At 39.9% G+C, this 13,795-nt stretch overlaps 1 protein-coding gene across 1 annotated transcript in view; it reads right to left on the bottom strand.

The window, feature by feature from the left end:
* LOC138854097 (uncharacterized) overlaps window positions 1-9,885 on the bottom strand; it is a 40,689-nt gene extending 30,804 nt beyond the window's left edge. The window contains exons 1-3 of the mRNA XM_070095083.1: window positions 9,834-9,885; window positions 4,417-4,454; window positions 1,051-1,225 (exon numbers count right to left, since the gene is read on the bottom strand). Of these exons, the coding sequence (XP_069951184.1) occupies window positions 1,051-1,225; window positions 4,417-4,454; window positions 9,834-9,875 (255 nt within the window). The 5' untranslated portion in view covers window positions 9,876-9,885. The remainder of the gene's footprint in view (window positions 1-1,050; window positions 1,226-4,416; window positions 4,455-9,833) is intronic.
* Between the last annotated feature and the right edge of the window lie 3,910 nt (window positions 9,886-13,795).

Below are 13,795 nucleotides of genomic sequence, written 5' to 3'. Positions count from 1 at the left end.
CCATCAAGCATTAGGGGAATTGCCAATAAACCCCTGGCTGCCTTCAAGAGAGAGCTGGACAGATACCTAAAGTCAGTGCCGGATCAGCCGGGCTGTGGCTCGTACGTCGGACTGCGTGCGGCCAGCAGTAACAGCCTAGTTGATCAGGCCCTGATCCATCGGGAGGCCTGGTCGTGGACCGGGCCGCGGGGGCGTTGATCCCCGGAATAACCTCCAGGTAACCTCCAGGTAAGAACCCTTGAAAAAACCTCATCAGGACCCGGCGACTTATTTTGCTTCAGTCTGTCTATCTGCTTCACAACCATCTCACTAGTGACTGTGATGTTACATAATTTATCTTCTTCTAGCCCACTGTAAAAATTAATTACTGGAATATTGTTAGTGTCTTCCTGTGTAAAAACTGAGAGAAAATAATTATTTAAAATCGAGCACATTTCATTCTCTTTGTCAGTAAGGTGCCCATAGTTATTTTTAAGGGGACCTATCTTATCTCTAACTTTTGTTCTATAGACCTGGAAAAAACTTTTTGGGTTAGTTTTAGAATCCCTAGCACAGCCCGGCTGGTCAGGTACTGACTTCAGGTGTCTGTCCAGCCCCTTCTTGAAGACAGCCAGGGGTCTATTGGTAATCCCCCTTGTGTATGCTGGGAAGCAGTTGATCAGTCTTGGGTCTCTGACATTTACTGTGTTGTCTCCTAGTGTACTCGTGGCGCCACTGATTGTCATTAATGATATATTCAATCTCCTGCCGAGTCTTTTGCTTTCCTAGAGACTGATTTTCGTGTGCAAGTTTGGTACTAAACCATCTTAGATTTTTCAAGTATATATTATCAAGTAACTTTTTCGCCTGCGTTCCAGGGAATACAGATCATGGGACATCAACTGTTAGCAAGAATCTCTCACTGTATTCTCGCCTACTGCTGTGTATGTCTTAGGGTATGTACACTTAGGGGTGTACATATATATACCGAGACACACACATACACCTAGGTGTATATTCACTTCACTGTATGTATATCCGAGTGTACCAAATATAATCCTAACATCATACCTCGTAGAAGTGGTTGGTCTTGATACTAAGACATTTCATCAGCTTTTGGTTGTAGACTGCACCTTTACAGGAGCCAGGTCTAGCAGTGAGGCCGCCAGTGATCTCTGGGACACAGTCGATGTAATCTCCCCAGCTGGTCGGGTCTGCAAACCTTCCCTCTTCATAACACTGAAAACTGCGAAAATATGGGCTGTTATTAAGAGAAATAATGTCAGAATGTGAGTAGCTAGAGTTAATAGCCTCACGTGGGGGCTATGTTAGCATTGTGGGTAATACCAGTTAATATATATATATATATATATATATATATATATATATATATATATATATATATATATATATATATATATATATATATATATATATATATATATATATATATATATATATATATATAATATCACACTGGCCGATTCCCACCAAGGCAGGGTGGCCCGAAAAAGAAAAACTTTCACCATCATTCACTCCATCACTGTCTTGCCAGAAGAGTGCTTTACACTACAGTTTTTAAACTGCAACATTAACACCCCTCCTTCAGAGTGCAGGCACTGTACTTCCCATCTCCAGGACTCAAGTCCGGCCTGCCGGTTTCCCTGAACCCCTTCATAAATGTTACTTTGCTAACACTCCAACAGCACGTCAAGTATTAAAAACCATTTGTCTCCATTCACTCCTATCAAACACGCTCACGCATGCCTGCTGGAAGTCCAAGCCCCTCGCACACAAAACCTCCTTTACCCCCTCTCTCCAATCCTTCCTAGGCCGACCCCTACCCCCCCTTCCTTCCACTACAGACTGATACACTCTTGAAGTCATTCTGTTTCGCTCCATTCTCTCTACATGTCCGAACCACCTCAACAACCCTTCCTCAGCCCTCTGGACAACATATATTTATATATATATATTTATATATATATATAATACATATATTTATATATATATAAATATATATATATATATATATAAATATATATATATATATATATATATATATATATATATGCAATAAGATCACAGTAAACAGGTGATTTCAGAATATGCAAAACAACCACTATGAAAGAATAGAGAAATTCCAAGCGCTTTCGTGACTACTCACATTATGTGAGTAGTCACGAAAGCGCTTGGAATTTCTCTATGCTTTCACAGTGGTTGTTTTGTATATATATATATATATATATATATATATATATATATATATATATATATATATATGATGGGAAATACAAAAACATTTAAGTCCTAGCGAGGTTTTTCAAGGGTGTGGATGGTGAAATAGAATTTTGATAAGACTCGCAGTCAGTTCAAGAATAAACAATCTGGTTCCTCAACTCTCTTGTCGTTTAGTGCACTGCAGAACGTTAATTGCATGACAGTGAGTGCAACACGAATGCCCTAGAGCTATAATTCAACTCCCCCTGTGGTTATTTTGCATCTTTTGTCGCTCGTTCGCGATTATTTCAGAATGTCCCTAGGGTAAGGGCGGGATTAGAACCCATGGCGAGTGAGTGGTAAAACTCCAGGCCTGTGCGTAAACCACTTAATGGATTCAAACCCTGTCCGTACCCAGGTTTCATCACATTGTCCTTAACATTGCTGACGTTGCTTATCAATACAGGTCAGGTAAGACTAGGTAAGGTTCGTCAGGAAACAGGACAAGTGTTTCCTGACGCGGGTCCTAGTCATATGATGACCCACCGTTGGAGTTTTTGGTCATCTGACCGAGGCCTTTCGCTGGCTTATCACCTCTTTTAAAATTACAGTCATAGTTATAACCATTTAGTAGTTATCAACACAAAGAAGGTGGAAGAGCCCTGGCAAAATACCAGATTGATAGAATTAGCATCACACATCATCAGTTAAAAGAACTAACAAAAGTTCAGAGTTCAATCATCGAGATATTAAAGTGTGCGTCTGGCATATCACAGAATGGCCTATTCTAAGATTTTCTTTTATGAATTTTGCCATTCCCTTTATGGTTTTTAATAAACTTTTCAAAGTGAGTAAAAACAGTCACTATTCCTACTTGTGAGAGACAGTGAAATACTGTGACACACAGTCCCCCGGGTGTAGAACAACTCTGCTTCACCTCTCCACTCTTCACTCCACTTCCCCTCAAGTATTGTTTCTTGACGCTGGTGAGGGGCTCTTAATCTAGAGAATTGGATCTGTGCTCCAGTTCCCTGAATTGAACCTGAATACATTCTATCTCCCCCCCCCCTCACAGACGCTGTATAATCCTACGCGTTTAACGTTCCCCCATGATTATAATAATTCACTCCGCTTGGAAAAGAGTTGCGACTGATTGGTTACTACAGAATAAAAAAAAAGGAATTTACCTATTTCCAGTGCATTGTTTTGCCTCTGCACAAGGCTAAAACTAGACCTAAAATTCTGTCTACTGAAGTAGTAGAACGCTAGATTAAAAATAGAAGCCATATGTGTATTGTTTATTTTGAAGCAGAGTGCGCAGGTTTACCTGGAGAGGGTTCGAGTCCTGTTGTGGACTGAAAGATAATGTTCATAAATAATTATTCTCGCTCTCGAGTTAAACATTCTAGAGTCTCTCGCGAGGCCAGTGCAAGTGACAATTAAATATTTAGGCTTAAAATATATTACATCAGATAGTTTTAAGTTCATCTTATATACTTTACCTAAAATGTTATTTATAACTAGAGGCCTTTCGCAAAGTTTGTATTAAATATCACCAAATTTCGTAACAATTGTATTCTTTTTGGGAAATATAAATAAGTTTATTCTAAAATATAATTCATTTTATCTTTGTTCTCTCTTACTCTCATTACCTTACTGTTGAGTCATTAAGTTCACTCCAGTGTTCCTGCTCTTTATTCCCAGTTGCTGATATCCTGCTGAGAATAATGCATCTGTTATTTGGCCAGTGACAAGTCATCGCGCAACGTTCACACTGGGGTCATCTACTGTGTCTTGCCATATAATATGCATTTTAAATGATGTGGATTAGTTTCGCTAAAGAAAAAAGAAAAATGTCTCAAAAGTATAACCCAGAGAGTTATTAACTATGGCAACAGAAGCGCCGTTTTTCACAGACTGACTGAAATTCATGTTCACTGTGACTTATAGCTATACTCCACTTCCTTTCTTGTGCATAGTGGAGGTATAATTTAAATCTTGTATGTACGTCACCAGTTAATGACATTTTAGCCCCTAAAACAATGATTAAAAGCAAAATTTTGAATTTACAGTGTCTATTCACATTTCAGTGTATATAACCCTGGTACTGTGATACCGGGGTATTGTTGTATTGTGGACCTTGTGTTCACTGGTGTTTTGGTATTGTTGTACAATGGTATCGTGGTATTGTTTTGGTTGTAAATAATTCTGGTTTACCTTCCATTCTCCTGGAGCCACAAGGACGTCACGCTCACCTGGGAAGAGAAATCATTGTGTATACACTATGTTGATTATCAACCTTTTTATAGAATGCATTACCAGTAATATTTTGAAGCCAATCGGGAGAAGCATTCCTTAGTTACTTAGTAAAAACAATGAATATAACTATCTATTCAATAAAACTGGCAAATTGGGTTAGGTTAGGTAAGATTTGGCAGGATATAGAATAAGTCTTTCCTGACGTGGGTCTTAGTCATATGAAAACCCGCCGCTGGAATTTCTGGTCATCTGATCGAGGCCTTTCACTGGCTTACTCCTCCACCACTTTAAAAATTGTGGTTAAAATAAAAACTATTAGATTAGATATTGGCAAATTGAGATTTATGGTACTCAATAGCAACCTTGTCTTCAGGAAACCACACCAATGGTAAAAATTTGAAGCCGATCAGGTGAATCATTCTCTAGGCAGCACACAAACGAAAATAGGTACTATCCTGACCATAAGTTGCATCAGCCATTAAATACTGAAACAGTTCTGTAGAGGAAAACTCAAAATTATTTAACGAAATGGAACTTTCTCATTATTGTAAACAGAAAATCGCCAATATCTAAACTGTCGTCGAATTTTGTGGCGTTTTTGTGAAGGTTAGATGCTGCACCACCGAGGGTTTTGGTAGTTATCTCAGTTATTCCAGGGATGCTGGGGATGGCTCCAGTAACTTCAGTTATAGGGACATGAACATGCCAGTTCTTCCAGGAATTTAGTTCCCGTTACCATACATAAGAGTGTAAAGTTTGAAGGTGATTGGATGAGGCCTACGCGGGTTATGGCCGAAATAAAATTGAGAAAGGTTGGAGGAAGAACAAAATTTAGGTATCTTCTTAAAGCTCCTCCTTCTGGGATACCTAATTAACTGATGAACAGAATTGTGAAGACAACATGTACACACATACACACGCACACACACACACACACACACACACACACACACACACACACACACACACACACACACACACACACACACACACACACACACACACACACACACACACACAGTGGGCACCTGTGACGAGCGGGGTCCCACAGGGGTCGGTCCTAGGACCAGTGCTATTTTTGGTATATGTGAACGACATGACGGAAGGGTTAGACTCAGAAGTGTCCCTGTTTGCAGATGATGTGAAGTTAATGAGGAGAATTAAATCTGATGAGGACCAGGCAGGACTTCAAAGAGACCTGGACAGACTGGACACCTGGTCCAGCAAATGGCTTCTCGAATTTAATCCTGCCAAATGCAAAGTCATGAAGATAGGGGAAGGGCACAGAAGACCACAGACAGAGTATAGGCTAGGTGGCCAAAGACTGCAAACCTCACTCAAGGAGAAAGATCTTGGGGTGAGTATAACACCGAGCATGTCTCCGGAAGCACACATCAATCAGATAACTGCTGCAGCATATGGGCGCCTGGCAAACCTGAGAACAGCATTCCGACACCTTAGTAAGGAATCATTCAAGACACTGTACACCGTGTATGTCAGGCCCATACTGGAGTATGCAGCACCTGTTTGGAACCCGCACTTGATAAAGCACGTCAAGAAACTAGAGAAAGTACAAAGGTTTGCAACAAGGTTAGTTCCAGAGCTAAGGGGAATGTCCTATGAAGAAAGATTAAGGGAAATCGGCCTGACGACACTGGAGGACAGGAGGGTCAGGGGAGACATGATAACGACATATAAAATACTGCGTGGAATAGACAAGGTGGACAAGGACAGGATGTTCCAGGGAGGGGACACAGAAACAAGAGGCCACAATTGGAAGTTGAAGACACAAATGAGTCAGAGAGATAGTAGGAAGTATTTCTTCAGTCATAGAGTTGTAAGGCAGTGGAATAGCCTAGAAAATGACGTAGTGGAGGCAGGAACCATACACAGTTTTAAGACGAGGTTTGATAAAGCTCATGGAGCGGGGAGAGAGAGGGTCTAGTAGCAACCGGTGAAGAGGCGGGGCCAGGAGCTAGGACTCGACCCCTGCAACCACAAATAGGTGAGTACAAATAGGTGAGTACACACACACACAGATAAAGTTCTTGGAGCAGGAAGAGTGTGGACCTAGAAACGACCAGCGAAGAGGCGGGGCCAGGAGCTATGAATCAACCCATGCAACCACAAGTAGGTGAGTACAAATAAGTGAGTACACACACACACACACACACACACACTCATATTCTTGATCTGCAGCAAAAGACTTGATACAATAACTCTCCGGAAATTAGTTCAGAAATCTGAAGAACATTTTGGGGGATAAAAGGCAGAGTTCTTTAGGTGTTCAAGAAGTTCTTCAGTAACACATATTGCCTTTATAGTTTAAAGGGAAAATAGCCATTTAAACTTCAGACTTTTATGATAAGTATTGGTGTAAAAATATTGGAGAAATCCATTAGAATATTTTACTGAATAATTAGAGAATAAAACTCTACTAACTAGTAAAAAATTTAGATTTAGATCTAAAGATTCATGTATATAAAATACAGTAATTTATTTTGACAGTCTTGGTAATTGTTCAGGTAATTGTTCAGGTAATTGTTCAGGTAATTGTTCAGGTAATTGTTCAGGTAATTGTTCAAGTAATGGATGGCGGGAAAGATTTATTTCCATACTGCAAAATACAATAGATATAAAATTCAAATGATTAAAGTTAATGAAAAATGTCTTGGGGGAAGATGTCACAAGTGGGGTACCACAAGGATCTGTATTTGTGCACGATGGAAAAGGCATGAAAAATATAGAAACAAATGGCTGTAAATCTCTACAAAATTACTTAGAAAGTTTTGGAGAATATGTGATAGATAGATAATGAAATTTAATGTAGATAGATGCGTTGTAATGACAATGGAAGAAAAAAAAACATACCATAAAAAGAAATGTAGACTGACAAAATATCGAAAATGGCTTTGCAACTGCCATTACTTCCTCCTGCCTTCACTCCCCTTCATCATTTGTCTCACTTAAACTACTCTGCGTACTTTCTACTACCACTACCACTACTACCAATCAACCAATCAATCAATCAATCAATCAAATTTATTCACTATAAGGATTACAATGTGGGGTTTACAGATTTTGGGTATTGTGTGGTTTACATGTTTTAAAATACTAATTACAGAGGGGGCCACTATGACACCTAGCATGGCTAGGCATTTCGGGTAGACTTAGATTAATTCTATACTTTAAATTATTATAGATTATGGTATTAAGGCTAAGTGACTACATTATAGTTTGTGAGTTTAGCAATGTGAATGCTTTTGTTTTGGCACAATATAAAGTGTCTATGTTGGAGTATCATAGGTAAACTTATGACTAGTTAGGATTCATTATTTTAAGATTAAGACTCGTATTTCTGGGTTTATAGTTGATGGGTGAGTGAGTGTAAGTGTGAACCACCAGGTGGTTATTATATAGTTAGTTGACGGGATGTATCAGGGAGATAAGATGTTTTCTAATGGTAGTTTTGAAAGTGATGAATGTGTCTGCAGTTCTAGAGTTTTCAGGTAGGGTGTTCCAGATTTTAGGCCCTTTGACATACATTGAATTTTTGTAAAGGTTTAGTCGGACACGGGGAATGTCGTAGAGATGTTTGTGTCTGGTGTTGTGCCTGTGGATCCTGTCACAACTATCAAGAAAGCATTTTAGGTCAAGGTTAATATTGGAATTTAATATTGGAATTTACTACTACTACTACTACCACTACTACTACTTCTACTACTATTACCACTACTACTACCACTACTACTACTACTACTACTACTACATCCACTACAAGTCATACCACTACCATTACTTCTTTTTCTTCCTCTCTTGGTCCTGACCCCCTCCAACTCGCTTATATGTACTGGCTCCCACACGTTTTTATGTCAGTGTGACTTTGTAAATGGTCCAAGTCGAACAGAAAAGTCGTTGTTTATCGAAAGTATCAGAGAGTGAGAGGTACTTAGGTATTATTAAAAAAAATGTAACCACATAATCTTATAAATAAATTTTTTGAGGAATTTTTTTTATCCTGAAGAATTAAAAAATAGCTTTCTTATATACCGATGGAAAAATACTAAAGAATTGTTTTCCCTGTCTATATTAAGCTAAAATTGTGAGGTGCCTAATATAGATTTTGAGAAATTATCGAAGAGCTGCAAAGTGGCTACTAGTGTTTAAATATATGATTTTTGAGGAGTGGATGAAAACACTAAAAGATGCCTAGGTTGATAATAAAGAGGAGGACTAGTAACTTCATACAAGGTTTTTCAAGGTCGTGAACCATAGATATGAAAATTTCTTAGTGCTTGATGCTGGAGTAACAAGAGTACACAGATGGAAACTGATGAATAAATGAATCTAAATGAAGAATGGAAGCTGAGTGTTTGACCTTGACCTGTGCTTGACCTGTGCTTGACCTGTGCTTGACCTGTGCTTGACCTGTGCTTGACCTGTGCTTGACCTGTGCTTGACCTGTGCTTGACCTGTGCTTGACCTGTGCTTGACCTGTGCTTGGCCTGTGTACTTAAATGAACGAGAAGTATTTTAACCAGTGGAAAGTCTAAAATGTTACGTAATGAGAAATATATGGAAAATGAGGACCATGAACAATAGTTCTGCTGCTGTACATACAAATAATATTTTTATTTACTACCAGTACATGTACAAGGTGTACCAGTACATGTACAAGTTGTACCAGTACATGTACAAGTTGTACCAGTACATGTACAAGGTGTACCAGTACATGTACAAGTTGTACCAGTACATGTACAAGGCGTACCAGTACATGTACAAGGTGTACCAGTACATGTACAAGGTGTACCAGTACATGTACAAGGTATACCAGTACATGTACAAGGTGTACCAGTACATGTACAAGGTATACCAGTACATGTACAAGGCGTACCAGTACATGTACAAGGTGTACCAGTACATGTACAAGGTGTACCAGTACATGTACAAGGTATACCAGTACATGTACAAGGTGTACCAGTACATGTACAAGGTATACCAGTACATGTACAAGGTATACCAGTACATGTACAAGGTATACAAGTACATGTACAAGGTATACAAGTACATGTACAAGGTATACAGACCATAGCTGACATCAGTGACGTAATACTATATACAAAGCCGCTTATTATGCTGAGCATTTCCTGCAAATTAGGTCAACTTTGTCCTAGGATGCGACTCACACCAGTCCACTAACAGCCAGGTACCCATTTTCCTGATGGGGAACATAGACAACCGGTGTAAAGAAACACGCCCAATGTTTCTACCCTCTCTGGGAAACGAACCCAGACGCTAGCCGTGTGAAGAGAGAGGTTTAGCCACCAGGTTAAGGGGCAAATTGCAAATTGCTAAGTAGATACTCGGACACTTACGAGGCAGGAGAAAAGCCAACCGATGAGTGAGAGAGTCAGCATCTTGACGCTGGGAGATGCACAAGATCGGTCCTGGTCTGTGCTCAGATTTATATACCCACAGCTTGTAGACACCCTCGTCACGCTCCTCCCCAAGTCACTGCTCTTGCAATGTATCCCAGCCCCCTGCCCTCTCTTGGTACTCCCTGACACCTTCCACCCAACTGCTCTCTCATGGTACTCCCTCACACCTCCTTACAGCTGTAGGTATCCCTCGCACCTCTCTCACTTCTTGGTTCTTTAACCAGATGTTAGATAAGTTGGGAAGGATGAAGAATGGAATGTGGAAAAAAGGAGGGGGGGTGAAGAAGGTGGATTCCACAGGGAAGCGTCCTTGGTCCCCTACTTTTCCTCTACCACATCAGCGACCTTCCAAATGTATGGCAAAACTTAGACTAATTCCCTTTGCTGACGACACAACTTTTGTCATCTCTCACCCAAAATCCAGCATCTCTCAACAACATTGTTAATGATAAATTAGACACATGTGCAACACTTGGGTATCTTTATTGAGGAAACGTTTGGCCACACAGTGGCTTCATCAGTCCATACAAAGAAGAATGTTGAAGAACAGGAGGAGTTTGAGGTAATCGGCCCCTCAGCCTTGAGTCGACTCAAGGCTGAGGGGCCGATTACCTCAAACTCCTCCTGTTCTTCAACATTCTCCTTTGCATGGACTGATGAAGCCACTGGATGGCGAAACGTCTATAATAAGGATACCCAGCTGTTGCACATGTGTCTAAATCTTGTCGGTATTGAATACCATTCTTGTACATCAACCAGGATGACTACCAATTAACTTACAATTACCACTAACAAAGCTTCTATATTATGTTTGCTAGTAGAGCAAGTAATGTTTAACTAAACATTATGATTAACAATGTTCTTATTGCTAAACATAATGAGGGAAAATTTTTGACATCAACTACAAATTCCTGACATCAACTACAAATTCCTGACATCAACTACAAATTCAACACCCATATCCAACACTTAACGAAGTAACTATCCAGAACAGTTGTCATACTCTCAAACATAAGTTATTATGTACCACAAACAGCACTAATTACATTGTACTATTCACTCATCTAACTCACCTACGTTATTTGTGCCTGGGATCCACAACAGCAAATCACCTTAAGCCAAGAATAACTCGAGAAACGCCGCAATACAAATGATCACACAGTCTACTGCTAGACAGCATCCCTCCCTCCCCTACATCTACTCACTCTGCAAAACATTCACTCCTACTGAACAATAAAATGGTATAAAATACCGACAGGTTGTTAGGTAAGACACATATGCAACAGTTAGGTATCTTTATTTTGAAACGTTTCGCCTACACAGTAGGCTTCTTCAGTCGAGTACAGAAAAGTTGATAGAAGCAGAAGATACTTGTGCTTCATTCTATGGAACAATGCTCTTCTCCAGACTGAGGGACTGACCACCTCAAAACTTTAAGGGTGATGGACTGATTACATCGTCTTCAAGTATCTTCTGCTTCTATCAACTTTTCTGTACTCGACTGAAGAAGCCTACTGTGTAGGCGAAACGTTTCAAAATAAAGATACCTAACTGTTGCATATGTGTCTTACCTAACATTCACTCCTACTACTGTCCAACCTATATTTACAGTACATTAAATTCTAATATCATTATCGACCTGAACATTTTGATAGTTGCAACAGACACAGCACTAGTCACAAAAATCTCTGTGACATACCCCGTGTCCGGCTAAATCTCTGTAAAAAAAAATCAGTGTACATAAAAGGACCCAAAATCTGGAACTGTCTGCCGAAAATCGCCAGAGCCGCTGACTCCATTGCTGCGAGTCCTGTCTTGGCTGGAAATTTTCAGCACACTATTTACATCCCCTTTATTTATTCCTGTTTTCCATTTATACACCTCGATCATATCTCCCCTAATTCTACGCCTTTCGAGAGAGTGCAGATTTAGAGCCCTCAGTCTATCCTCATAGGGAAGATTCCTGATACATGGGATCATCTTTGTCATCCTCCTCTGTACGTTTTCCAGAGCATTTATATCCATTCTGTAATACTGTGACCAGAACTGAGCAGCATAGTCTAAATGAGGCCTAACCAAGGATATATAGAGTTGAAGAACAACTTGAGGATTTCTATTATTTATACTTCTAGATATGAAGCCAAGAATTCTGTTAGCTTTATTGCGAACACTAATGCACTGTTGTCTTGGTTTTAGATTACTGCTAACCAGAACTCCTAAATCCTTTTCGCAATTAGTAGTATTAAGGTCTACATTATTTAGTTTATATGTGGCATGGTTATTTAACTGTCCAACATTTAGAACTTTGCATTTGTCAATATTAAACTGCATCTGCCACTTCTCTGACCATTGCATCAGTCTATTCAAATCATCCTGGAGTACTCTAATGTCCTCATTAGAATGAATTGAACGGCTTATTTTGGTGTCATCAGCAAATTTGCTTATGTCGCTATTTATTCCCTCATCTATGTCGTTTATGTAAATTGTGAACAACAACGGGCCCAACACTGACCCCTGAGGAACACCGCTTGTGACGTGCCCCCATTCTGATTTCTCCCCATTTATGCAAACTCTCTGCTGTCTATTTGTCAGCCATGCCTCTACCCAGGAAAAAATTTCTCCTCCTATTCCGTGTGCCTTAAGTTTCCTCAATAGCCTCTGGTGTGGAACTCTATCGAGAGCCTTACTGAAGTCCATATATACAATATCATATTCATTACCATGATCTACCTCCTCAAACACCTTAGTGAAAAAAATTAGTAAATTCGTAAGACAGGAACGCCCCTTTGTAAAACCGTGTTGAGATTCATTAATCAATCTGTGCCTGTCAAGATGGCTACGAATTGCTTCGGCAATTGTTGATTCCATAAATTTTCCCACTATGGAGGTAAGGCTTATTGGTCTATAGTTCGAAGGCAAGGACCTGTCACCTGCCTTGTAAATAGGTATTACATTTGCCATTTTCCACTTATTAGGCACTATGCCAGTTTGTAGTGATATGTTGAAAAGATTAGCCAAAGGTTTGCTAAGTTCCTCTTTACATTCCTTTAACACCCTTGCAAACAGTTCATCAGGGCCTGGGGATTTGTTAGGTTTTAGTTTCTCCATTTGTCTGAGGACCATGTCACCAGTTACCGCAATCGTACATAGTTTATTATCATCCTGTTCTACATAATCTATTATTTCAGGAATATAGCTAGTAAGTGGTCCAACCACTTTGATGTATACTGATAAAAGTGTGTGTGTGTGTGTGTTGTGTTATTCATGATAATCCTTGGGTGGGGTATGCCACATCACCCGTCAGCGGTTTTTTATGCACAGGAGGAGGGTTGCTGGGGCTTGTTGCAAGGCGCTGGCTAGTGCTGGTGGATGGTTACTGGAGCTGGTGGTCGGTTCAACTGCTTTTGAGGCGGTGACCTGTCATAGGAGGTTTACAGATGTTACTTCACTTGGTTAGATATAAGGTGTCCGTAGTAGGGGTGATTTTTATCTATCTTGAACATAGAATAGCTCCGGTCATACCCATTCTTCTATATCTCCAGGGAGATCACTCAGGATCTTCGGTCTTGGGAAGTCCTCCTTGTGGATGAAATATCAGACACTGTTGGAGGGTCATTCCGTGGAGAGGTGCATTGATGATGTAGTCAATGGTGTTAATTGGTTGGGGAGGTTTTTCTTTGGAATATAGAGTTATTGCATGGCAAATAATTGTCTCTTCTTTACATTGTCTAGCTTGACATTTATTGCGTCGATCTTCTGTTGGATTTGCAGATCTTCCATTCTAACTCTGTTCCCTCGGTCTGGACTCTTTGTTGTTGACTGAGGTGGACTTTTGTTAAGTTTACCTTTTTGGTGATGTAGAGTAGAGTAGTCCGTCGATCTCGTTGTCCAGGATCTTA

The sequence above is a fragment of the Cherax quadricarinatus genome, chromosome 49, assembly GCF_038502225.1.
Source record: "Cherax quadricarinatus isolate ZL_2023a chromosome 49, ASM3850222v1, whole genome shotgun sequence".
In the NCBI taxonomy this organism is placed as follows: domain Eukaryota; kingdom Metazoa; phylum Arthropoda; class Malacostraca; order Decapoda; family Parastacidae; genus Cherax; species Cherax quadricarinatus.
Note: the sequence above shows the minus strand (reverse complement) of the source record. Positions and strands in the feature narration are given on the sequence as shown.